The sequence below is a fragment of the Caretta caretta genome, chromosome 1 (genome assembly GCF_965140235.1).
Source record: "Caretta caretta isolate rCarCar2 chromosome 1, rCarCar1.hap1, whole genome shotgun sequence".
In the NCBI taxonomy this organism is placed as follows: Eukaryota; Metazoa; Chordata; order Testudines; family Cheloniidae; genus Caretta; species Caretta caretta.
In genome coordinates this window covers 318,583,827-318,595,433 of record NC_134206.1, presented here as the reverse complement: position 1 = coordinate 318,595,433, position 11,607 = coordinate 318,583,827, and the positions used below count along the sequence as shown (strand labels likewise).

Below are 11,607 nucleotides of genomic sequence, written 5' to 3'. Positions count from 1 at the left end.
CCACCTACGCTGCAAGCAACAAGGACACTCTGAAGACTCCAACTGAGGGGACTGGCGCAGATTTCAAGGGTAAAATCTGCATATTAAGGACTACAATACCCAGTGGGGTGAGAAAAACTGCTTAGTCTAGTTGTTGCCCAGTCTAACAGAGTTGAGAGTTTAGACTGCATGCTTATATTTTATTTTGCTAACTAACTCTGACTTTTGGCCTATCACTTAAAATCTATCTTTTGTAGTCAATACATTTGTTCTATTGTTTTATCTTTACCAGTGAGTTTGTATAAAGTGTGTGGCAAATCTGCTCAGGTTTTGCAAGTGCTGGTGTATGTCCACTTTCCACTGATGAAGTGGTGAATCAATTAATAAATCTGCATTGCTCGTCTTGAGCAGTGCAAGACAGTATATTCCTGAGGTGCAAGGCTGGGAGGGATCTGGCTCTGGTGCCTTTCTCTGTGAGATTCATGAGTGGCTCTGGGAGCATTCATGCAATCTAGCTGGGTGTTGGGTCTTCACATGCGGTTGTGCTGACTGATAACAGCACCTGGAGGGGTTTGCAGCTGGTCACTAGCAAGGCATTTTGAGAGACAGCACAGGTTGGAGAGAGTTTGGGGGCACAGCAGTCCCACAGTCCCAGGCTGCACCCCGCAGATCCTGTCACATCTAGCCCTTTATGTAAATACACCACTCTGACAACAAAGGGTCTTGTAAATAAATGGGCTGCCCAAAGTTTGAATAAGTAGTAATGTTCTTCTATGTCGTAAGACCAAGAATGCATAAATACACCTTCCTCTGGAAGACGTGGAATTGTTTCCAGACACAATCTTCAATTCTTGACCAGGTAGTTTATTTCTAAGATGATGATGGGTGGAAGCTTGTGTTGTCTTTTTGAAATCAAGCAATAGATTGGTGTAAATGTTTTTTCAGTTAGAATAGTACATGCTCAATGGAATTATTTGCAACGAGGAGTTGGTTTTTCCCAACTTCATTTGTTTCTAGTAGTAAGAACATACTTGATGCGGGAATCTGGAGGAGTTTTCAATAAGCCACATTTTGTAATCCTAACCACTTTTGTGGGGGCTTTGTGTTTTATAACTATTTAGGAACCAGGAGATTGTATGAGGGACACTAGGGTTCTCTTACTTAGCCTCAAAAAAACGTTAGTTTTTGCTACTTACTGATATGAGGCTGAGAACTGTCTCTGAGTTTGATATACCACCTATGAGGGTATTGGGAACATTTCAACTGGAATTTTCAGAAAAACTGGTCCTTACTCTTACTTTAGCATGAGACCGATATTGAAGGTTAAGCAGCAGACTCAAGGACTTAAGTGTGGCTTTATTTTTTCTGGTCTTTGTCAAACTGGGCTCCATTTTTTTGCTCCCTCCCCAAGAGGTGAATACGGTTACACAACACGTCCTCCAGCCCACTGGAACCCTGAGGCAATCAATCAACTTTACCATTTGGGTTTCTACTTCAGATGCACTGTCAGTATCATATCACAGACCTTTAAACGTTATCTTAATTGGACGCATGCCCATCAAGGTTTTCTGCCATGACTAGGGAAGGCAGTCAGCAAATGCATGACCAATTTTTCAAAGCCCAAACTGCTTTTTAACCAGGGAATCCTTGAAAGTACTAGAGTTCAGCATATAAGACTGGTCTTGGATAATGCAGCCTCAAACACCAGTCTCTTCAGAGGAGGCTAGTTGGAATAGACAGCAGTGGCCCCCGCACAGGATGACACTTTCCCTCTTTATGAAAACAGCCAGAAAACGATTAAGTTAATGACATGGTAGCAGTTCCTTAACAATCCAATTTTCCTCTGGGAGAATGGACACTAAACCAAGATTCCACAGGGGCCAAATGCAGGACAAAATTATCAATTGAGAAAGAAATTTTATTTCAAGTTTCTAAGGGGGTATTACAAACCATAGAGAATAAAAACATCAAAAAGTATTTAAAAAGTAATTGACTGTCCCTTTAAAATAAAGATTCAAGCAGATTTAACAATGTAGAATGCTATGCAATGAATTAAAAAAAGATTTTAAAAGTATTGGTTTTGCTGTATTCACTAATCCATTATAAAAAAAGCTGGGCATAAATACTTTGTGCATTCATGTGCATTATTTGGTGTTGCATATTATGTAACTTGGTACAGTATTTAAGATATCACTGCAAAAGAGTTCAACACAGTGCATTTATAAATAATGGAGTCATTATAAATCACATTGCAAACATACCTTGCCATTTTCATTGTTACAAATTCAGTATTTCAGTGAACGTAAGAATAAAGTAGCTACAACAATCAATATCTTGACTTTATTTTTTTAATATAAAAAAATGCAGTTCTGGAAACCCACCCTTCTTTCTTTTCCCTCACCCATACATAATGCTTTACTTCTTAAAAATAAAAATAAAGTACTAATTCTATATACATCACATGTACCATACAAAAATGTATCCAAAGTTTCTATTGCTACCAAAGTGTTCTAAATTAAAAGTTACATAAATCCCCTCATTGGAAACAAAGGCATACAGGTTACAAAAAATCAAATTACACACAAGCCATCAAGTCATTTTATACAATTTTCAATACATTTTTCTCCCAAAGCAAGTTATCGCCTCACGTGCCTGTATAAAAATGCATATCAATATACTTTGTCAAATTTATTTTTCATTATAAAGGAAATTAATACATTTTCTATAATAAATAAAACAGGGAGGCACATATATGAAAAAAAATCTATGGGAGATAGATGGGATGGTTTTGAAAAAAAAATAATGTGCTCACTGGCTTTAAGCCAAGTTTGTTTATAACAAAGAAAAAACGGGAAAAAAAATCTCTAAAAAAAAGTTATTTGGGGCAATAATAGAGCGTTTTTGGTGATTTGCAAGTGATGTACATAGCATAATTTTACTCTTGATGCCTTTCTCACAAAGTACCCTCCAAAATAATGTAATTTTCTTTCTTAAAATACACATTTGTAATTGTAAATTTACATCAATCTTAAATATGTGGTACTTTGTGCAAAGAGCAATGATTTACACAAAATTAAACATTCACAAGTCTTTCAAAAGCTACAGATCAAGGGAAAATGATACAAGCAGCACCATATTGTATAATATATGATTTAGGCAAACATATCTTTGATGTTATTTTGATATTAGGCTTTAAATTCACTAAGCACCTTAAGCTGGAAGATGGTGCTTATGTACTTTACTTTTTTTTTTAATATGTAAAAAACATGGAAATGAAAACCTACTCTCTCCCCATCAAAATTAAAAAAGGGAATTAAAGAGCTACCTCTAAAATCAGAATAAGTTAAGTGTTGAATATACATATATGTACAATTTATGAACACTATGAACAGGACATTTTAACAGGTTTAGTGGAAAATCCTCCAAACTACAACACGATGATAAAATCATTAATCTATATGGCAATGGTGATTTAGAGAAACTGCTCAAGTGTTTGAAGTTTGCAGAACTCAGCCACTGAATCAATGATTAAGGAGTTGTATTGTCAATACATTCTTTTAGACAATGAGGTTAATTAATAAAGTTCAAGTCTGTGTATGGTGTGTTTCTTGCCTTGGTAGCACCTTGTCAGTCAATATCACTGAAGTCGCTGACTGGTTCTCCATGGACTCTACTTAGATGAGTCATAGCACGATCAAAAGCAATTCTCACAGCTTTACGAATGCTTGAGTTTCGACCTTCCATCATTTTTAACTTGTCTATGGTCTCATCAATCCCCAGGGGAACCATTTTGGATTTTGGAAGCCATTGCCTATAAACAGGATCAAATAAATCTTAGGTTAAATATAGCATAGATCAACAGGATTGTTCTTACAGAGGACTAAACTAGCTCTTACGTAATGCTTCTCATGCAGTGTGTCAAAACAATTTATCATCACCTTAAAAAAAAATCCAATAGCAAAATTCTTACCAAAGGTAGGACACCTGTTTTTAACGTGGGGTTTAAGACACAAGTAGCATCAGTCTCTTGAATAAACAAGACTTACAAATCCAACAGGCACCATAGGATTGAAATTTATGGCAAACACTGACTTTAATAGGAGTCAGTCTGATGCAACATCATATCTAGGTATTAAAACAACTCAGGCTTAGATTAGATAGTAATGGATTGTTTTCAGTCACTACTAGATTCAGCTGCTTTTACCTCTAGAATTTTTTTTAAAAACTATTAATTCTTCAATTTCCATCATTGCACAAATATTTTGCAAAAATTTGGTTACTCCACACTCTAACGTGTGTTAGTTTTGGTCTCCAATAAGGAGTTCCATAGTCAATGAAATTCTGCTCAGTCCAGCATTCTGCATGTACCCTACAACATTTTAATACCACCAATTCGGTGCATAGGGTAGAGAATGTGCAGCTCACTCTTCTCCATTAGGTAGTAGTGACTAGAGCCAGGTGTTTTTTAAAAAAAATCAATGCTATTCACAAGCTTTCCAAATAGTTTTGAGCACATTTTTTGTGTGGGGTCTGAGGCACCTTTCACAAACAGACCAAGGAGGAAGGGAATAGAGGTAATAGTGCCTCCCTTATAGGCACTGATCTGGGATGTGGGAGACCAAGGTTCTGCTCCCCTCTCTGCCTGATAGGGAGAAGGGATTTGGACTTGGGAATCCCACCATACAGGCAAGCAACCTAGCCACTGGGCGATGGGGTATTCTGATATGAGTGTCTCAATCTCTCCTGTTCAAGCTGTTACACTGCTATTACTAAAAGCAATTACTCATGGGAGCAGGGATTTGAACTTTGGTCTCCTGCCTCCCTAGTGAGTAGCCCAGCCAACAGGCTCCGGAGTCATTCTAACTCTCTCTCTCTCTCTGGCCCAATAACCATTATTTATACAAAGTGGAACAGTGTCAACAGAATAGACTGACAGACCCACCATCAGAATATCACACAGCCTAGTGGCTATGGCACTCTCTTGCAGTGTGGAGACCCAAGTTCAAATCCCTTCACCCTGTCAGGCAGAGGGGAGAACTGAACCCATATAGACTCAAACTTCCATCCCACGTCAGTGCCCTAACTGGTGGGCTAAATCTTAGGCAGGCACCATCATCTCATTTTGTCAATCTAGCCATTGACACTAGGAACACACACAAGGAAACAAAAGGTTTCTGATCAAACAAAATGTTTCATTCATCCAAAACAGATTTTTCTGATTTGCCAATTTTTTCAAATTCTGTTAAACCACAACTGCATTTTTTATTTTAGTTTTCAAAACTGCCAACGAACCAAGAAAGTCAATTGTTCACCCAGCTCTACTAGTTATAGCATTAACAACTGCAAAAATAAAGAACTCTGAACTACAGTCTTACAAGTACAAGGAGGAGATCTGTTTACATAAAATAAAAAAAAAATCATTTAGTTCATCTTTAAAAAGAGATGCTCATTTTAGTTAATTCACTTTTTTTAGGCTTTAGATACTGGGAAGATAGTCTCACTAGGTAAAAATGAAATTCTTTTGAAATAAAATATTTCAATATCTGCATTTCTTATATTAAGAGATGGCAGAAGCTATGCTTCTGATGAGTTAAACTGTTCAAACTTGTAAGATGGGGGCCCCTTTTAAAACTGAATATGAATAAAATTTTTAATGACAGTCTTTAAGAGAGAAACTTTGTTACCAAATTATTATTCATTTCTTAGTATTGCTGTGGTACCTAGCAGCCCTAGTCATAGACCAGGACACCACTGTGCTAAGTGCTGCACAAACAGAGCAAAGAGATGGTGCCTATCCCAAAAATTTACAATCTAAATATAAGACGAAAGACACAGAGGGGGGAGTACAAGGTAACATTAAGACAATATTGGTCAACAAGACAGACAGTGGTCTCTGTACACCAGCAGTCTAGCCACTGTCAAGGTTATTGTGGACATCACAGAAAATGAGAGTTCTAAGAAAGGATCTGAAGGAAACTGATGAGTGAATTTTGCAGATGTTCAAGAGGAGCTCTTCCCAAATGTGAGGTAAAGCATGGGAGAAAGCATGAAGGTGCTTGTTCGAAATTTTAACAAGTGGGCAATGGAGGCTGGCATCACGGACCAAACAACGGTAAAGGTCAACATCTTGATAGAGAGAGTGGGGACAGGCTATGAAGTACCTTGAAAGTGAAGACAAGTAGCGTACATCTGATGTGATAAAGAGTGGGGAGTCAGTGGAGGAATGCAAAGAGAGTGAGACATGGTCAAAGCAAAAAGGCTAGAAAAACGATGTTTGCAGAAACTTTCTGAATGGTTATCAGTGGGACAAAACTGCATTAGCCAACGCCAGATAAAACGATGTTACAGTAGTCGATATGAAAGATGATGACAGCTTGGATAAGAGTTTTATCTGATAGGGTGGACAGGAAAAGCCATATCCTAGATATGTAATGCACAAAGAAGCTGCAAGATTTAGACACAAACATGTGTAAGGGCCTAGAGAGAGGTTTGAATCAAAGATGATGTCCAGGTTAGGGGCGTGAGTGACAGTCAGGATGGTGGCATTGTCCAGTGATCTAGAAAGGAGGTAATAAGGGAGGGCTGAGGAGGAAAGATTAAGAACTCTGTTTTAGCCATGTTGAGCTTGAGTTTGTGGCTAAACATCCACAAGGAGATTTTAGTGAGACAGGCCATGTCCATTTGGCCTGACAGGATTGCCTCGTGGAGTCCTTTTAGCTACTGGAAAGGACGTTTGGCACTGCTAATTCACATTACCGTGCTAACAGAGGTGCCCATCCAAAAACCATGCTGTCAGGTGTAACGTCCATAGATCTGAATGCCTGAGTCTGCCATAGTGTTGTGTCAGCAGTTACCAGAAACATCTGGAGCAGAAGTGAAGATTGTTTCAACATGCAGAGAAGAAGGGGGAACCAGAACTGGTGAAGACAGAACACAGTTCATGGAGGAAGTTGCAGGGGGGAAGGGATGCGACCAGAGCATTGGTTAGTGGTGTTGCTGTTTTGTCCGCTCCAACGCAGCCTGTATTACCCAGGAGTTAGGTGGAGGGTGTGAAAATAAAATTTCTGAACCTTTGGGAGACGTAATATCTTTTGTTGGCCCACTTAAGAGTCAGTGCACATGTGGCCGGGGTATGCCACTCGCTGCATGCCAGTTGAAGAATGGCATCATTGTTCTGGTGCCGATGCACGCAGAATGTCTAGTAGCTGGTGCTGACTGTCCTGCACCTCTTCCAATGGCATCTCGATATTCTACAAAGGAGTTCTTGAAAATGATGATAGTCATCTGAGGGGCAGGAAGATGTCTATGATACGGAAGGGAATCTCTCTGGATCTGCTGGTACCATCAGAGCCCGGCTGACTGGAGCATCATCGAACCCCATTTCCAAATGTCTACCCCCTTGTACATCGGCAGAGCCCTGCCCTGACCGTGGAGCCTCCTTCCAGATACTCATGAAGGACGGGTCGGTGACACGGGAGTTCTCCCAAGCTGAAAGAGACTGCTCTGAAGGCAAATACTGGGGCCGTAAGCTCCAATATGACCAATCCAGTTGATACTGCTGTTTTTGTACTTGTACTCAAGGAGTCAGATAATCAGCTTCTTGGGTAAGGCAAAGGAGGAAACTGTCATGGAGCCGTTGGAACCCTCTGGTAGTCATGTTTCTCTGGAAGTGGTGGACTGTGCTGAACATCTGGATTCTTGGATTCAGATGAGTTGGACTTTTGCATGAATGGCAGTGCTGATGGAGCCCCTGGAATGGAATGCGTTAGAGAGGCATGGCCAGCAAGAGGTAGATGTAATGCAGGAGATGGAGCCCACTGCACTGGTGAGTGCGCCTGGACATGCATAGACCTCGCTCCTTCCAGGGATAACAGTTTGTGAGGGCCGCTTCTCCCTGGAGTCAATGGAAGGTGGTCTACTGATGGGATTGGAACCAGTAAAGACACCTGTCTCAGGACTGACGAATCACGGGGTCTGTAACACCGGTACCAGAGTATCTGGAAGGAGGCTCCACGGTCAGGGCAGGGCTCTGCCGATGTACAAGGGGGATTTCCCAGCCAGGATCCAACTTGGGGCCATGGCTACCTCCATGAGATGCTTCTTGAGGAGAAAAGCTTGGCCTTCCCATGTATGGGCAGGGAAAGAGAGGAAGATACTTTATCTGGAGGCATTGTGGGCTTCCCCCAAACAGTGCAAACAGCATTGGTGTTCATTGCCGATGGAAAAGGAGCACGGGCAGGAAGCACAGACTTGGAATCCTGGCATCTTTGGCATAATCCAGTACCCAGACATGGGGGCTGGGAATGTTTGGCAGGAAAAAGCATCCCAATTCCTCAATTATAAAAACTGATAGAAATTACCAAAGTACAACAAAAAACAATAAAATCTTAACTATGAACAAAAATAAGAACATTTTTTGTAAAAAAAAAAAAAAATTAAAAAATTTAAAAAAAATTGAAAATATGTCACTAAGAACGACAGGTCAGCGGAAGCTCCAACTTGGACCATGCAGCAGTGAGAAGGAACTAGAGACGTGGCCAGTCCACCCTGCCCTTTATCGCCTCGGGCAAAACTATGAGGAAATACAAGGGCACCTGACTGGACCACCAAGCAATACTACTTTGAAAAGCTCTAGGCACATGCACGTAACCCTCAGTGCAATACAGTAGGGACCATCACTCAAAGAAGAAGTCAGATATTTCAGATGAAGAGATAGATATATACAGAAATGTAGACTATCATCCTTTAAAACAGGTTTTGCAATCAAAGGGAGAATTTTAATATGCCAACATCAAAACAATGATTGTTCTGATACCAAACCTGTACTAAGGAATGATAATATCTAGTTTATAATCATACTGTTCCTCCAAATTGGCAGTCTTTTAGCAAGATGTCTGGTTCCAACAACACATTCAGAAATGCTAAATGTTAAATACACATTACAGTTTATATATGTGGAGAGAATAGTGTTTCAAATTTCTTTTAAAACTAAAATATGGCTTATTGCTTTGGATTATAAATCAGTGCATTAAACTATATGTTCCTTACATTTGATTAAATAACTATACGTACCAACTCCTTTTATTGTCAAAAAACAAAACTAAGAAAAGCCTCTCATCAGATTTGGTCTGCATTTGTTCTCCAATTTTCAATACATCTAGAGGTGGAACTGGTATTGTAACACCATTGTGATGACCGGCAACACGAGGCATCTTAGGGTCAATAATCTACAAAATGGAAAAAAAAGAACAGTTCCTAATTTTTTTAAATCTGTGTTCACTAATAGTTAAAGGTTTTTTTATCATGAATGTATTTAATGGGAAAATACTATACAAATCAAACAGCCAATGTGTATAAACTTAGGCCTTGTCAACACAAACTTGTACTGATTTAATTAAACAATCTTATTTTGGTTTAGCTTAAATCTGTTCCTCAACAGTTTTAAGTTAAACTGAAATAAACCTGGTTTAAAGCAAAATAAGAGTGTCCACAATGCATTTTAAACCTCTTTTAATTAAACCAGTTTAAAATCATGTCTTAACTGGTGCCATGCTCCATGTAGAAAAGCCCTTAGAGATCACAAATTCAGAGCGCTCAAATACAATTGACAAATTCACAAATAAGTTTAGAAACACAGGCCAATTTTTTAAATGCAATTAGTGATATTTGATACATCAAGCTTTGGTGTCCAACTGACACACCTAAAAGGAGGCCTGATTTTCAGAATGTGGGTGATTTGACAATTTCTGAAAATTAGGCCACTTTAAAGATGTCTCAGGTTGGGCACCCTAAAACTGAGACAAAGTTGACTCAAAAATCAGTAGTTGCATTTGAAAACCTTGGCTATTGGTTTATGATGCCTGATCAGCCTGTCTGTCTGTCTTCAAGTCTAGTACTCTGCCTTTATGTAATGATCAATGGTTGATGCTTCGGGGGAAGGCAAAAAACCACACAATATGCATCTAGTTAATTCTGCAATGCTGAACATGGAGATTGAGGGAGAAATTCCCTCCTGGTCCCTGGAGATGCTCAGCAAACACAAGGAATCAGGAGAGTTAGTTACCATTTTCTAGCATGTGCCTACTATTAACAGCCATAAGATTATCTACCCTACTTTAAAAGTCTAGCCACGGTATTTAAACAATTTCTCATAATACTGAACACCAGAGGCTGGCTACTCACTGGAAGAAATAGTATTTTCTCTGTGTATTATCTGTCTAAAGTTGTTAATTTAATGGAATTAATTGTTATTCTCAAAGTAACGTGAACGTGACTGAAAAGTTTCCCCTATCGACTCCATAATTTCGCATGTTTCAATTGAGCATATACCAGTTCTGGCAGATCGGGGGGGGGGGGGGGGGGAGGAGGAGGTGTATAAGCCAAAGGAGCTACAGAAATAGACTTTTCTTACATTTGTTTTGCAGCAGACAATAGCATACAGTTCCTGTACTGATAAAAAGTCAGCCTGATGTTTATTCTGATTTGCCTTCTTCTAAACAATGCAATATTCTCTTGTACAAAACACGCTGGTTGGTCTATTTTGCTTACAGAACAGGTATTCCGAATCCTATCGGATGCATTTATGGTGGCTCACTATTAGCCCACGGTGTCATTGTCTGCCATTGTACGAACTCTGTGTCCTGAAGTTTCATGGAAAGTATTACACGTAAGGTAAAGTGAACATTCACTTTTGCTCCACTCTGCATTAGATTTTATGGGTCCATTTGGAAATAGTGAAAAAGTTTCAGTGTAATACTGGTGGTATGCTGTACACTCACCAGTGCTGGATAGGAGGGATATCCACTGCATTTGGCCCACACTACTTTTAGAGGCTCAAGAACAGATGTTGCAGCATCAGTTGAAATCCACATACTGCTATGTCCAACTTCTAAGAAAAACCATAATTAAATATTAGTAGTGTAAAGATTCAGAGCTTGGGTTACCCCTCTGCAACTCTTCACTATGGGCCATTTTATCAGCCCCTATCTCACCATAATTATTATTGTTAATACTCTGCACCCACACAGCATCTTTCATCTCAGGATATCAAAGTACATTAAATCATAAGACCCACAACATTTCTGTGAGGTATGCTAGTATGTTACAGATGGATTAACTAAAACGCAGAAGGATAAAGGCCAAGATTTTCACAGGTGACTAGCTTATAGGTGCCTCACTGTCTTAAAGGGCTATGTTTTCAGAAGGTGGGTGCTCAGCACGTTCTGATAATCAGACATCTTTAGCTTGTCTTAAATTGGGCACCCAAAATCACTAGTTACTTCTCAAAATCTACTTGCCCAGTGTCACCCAACAAGTTAGTGGCTATTGTGATTTACAACTTTGGATCTTCAAATCTCAGGTATAAATTAACCCCTGTTGGAACACTGAGAAGCATGGTTGAGATTTGATAATTTAGGACCACTGTTCTGCCATTTACATGGCATACCAGCCTTTTGATTTGCAAGAGAGCAAACTCAGAAGTAGATCCTCTCCGCTCTTCTTCTCCTCAGCTTTTTTCATCCTCCATTGATCCCTTCTGTCTCGCCTTTCCCTGGGGCAGCTGTCAAAACTCCTTTCTCTACTACCAAAGCCCGGAACATGTTACAGGACAGTATAAAGTTGCTGCAG

The 11,607-nt window shown here is 39.5% G+C and overlaps 1 protein-coding gene across 6 annotated transcripts in view; it reads right to left on the bottom strand.

Moving 5' to 3' along the window:
- Positions 1-2,183: 2,183 nt before the first annotated feature.
- BRD1 (bromodomain containing 1) overlaps positions 2,184-11,607 on the bottom strand; it is a 106,533-nt gene continuing 97,109 nt past the window's right edge. For 5 of the 6 annotated variants that reach the window (XM_048836232.2, XM_048836227.2, XM_048836226.2 and 2 more), the window contains 3 exons: positions 10,758-10,867; positions 9,052-9,206; positions 2,184-3,790 (listed from right to left, as the gene is read on the bottom strand). In XM_048836232.2, the coding sequence (XP_048692189.1) occupies positions 3,607-3,790; positions 9,052-9,206; positions 10,758-10,867 (449 nt within the window). In that variant the 3' untranslated portion in view covers positions 2,184-3,606. The remainder of the gene's footprint in view (positions 3,791-9,051; positions 9,207-10,757; positions 10,868-11,607) is intronic. The other variant, XM_048836229.2, reaches the window with a different exon arrangement.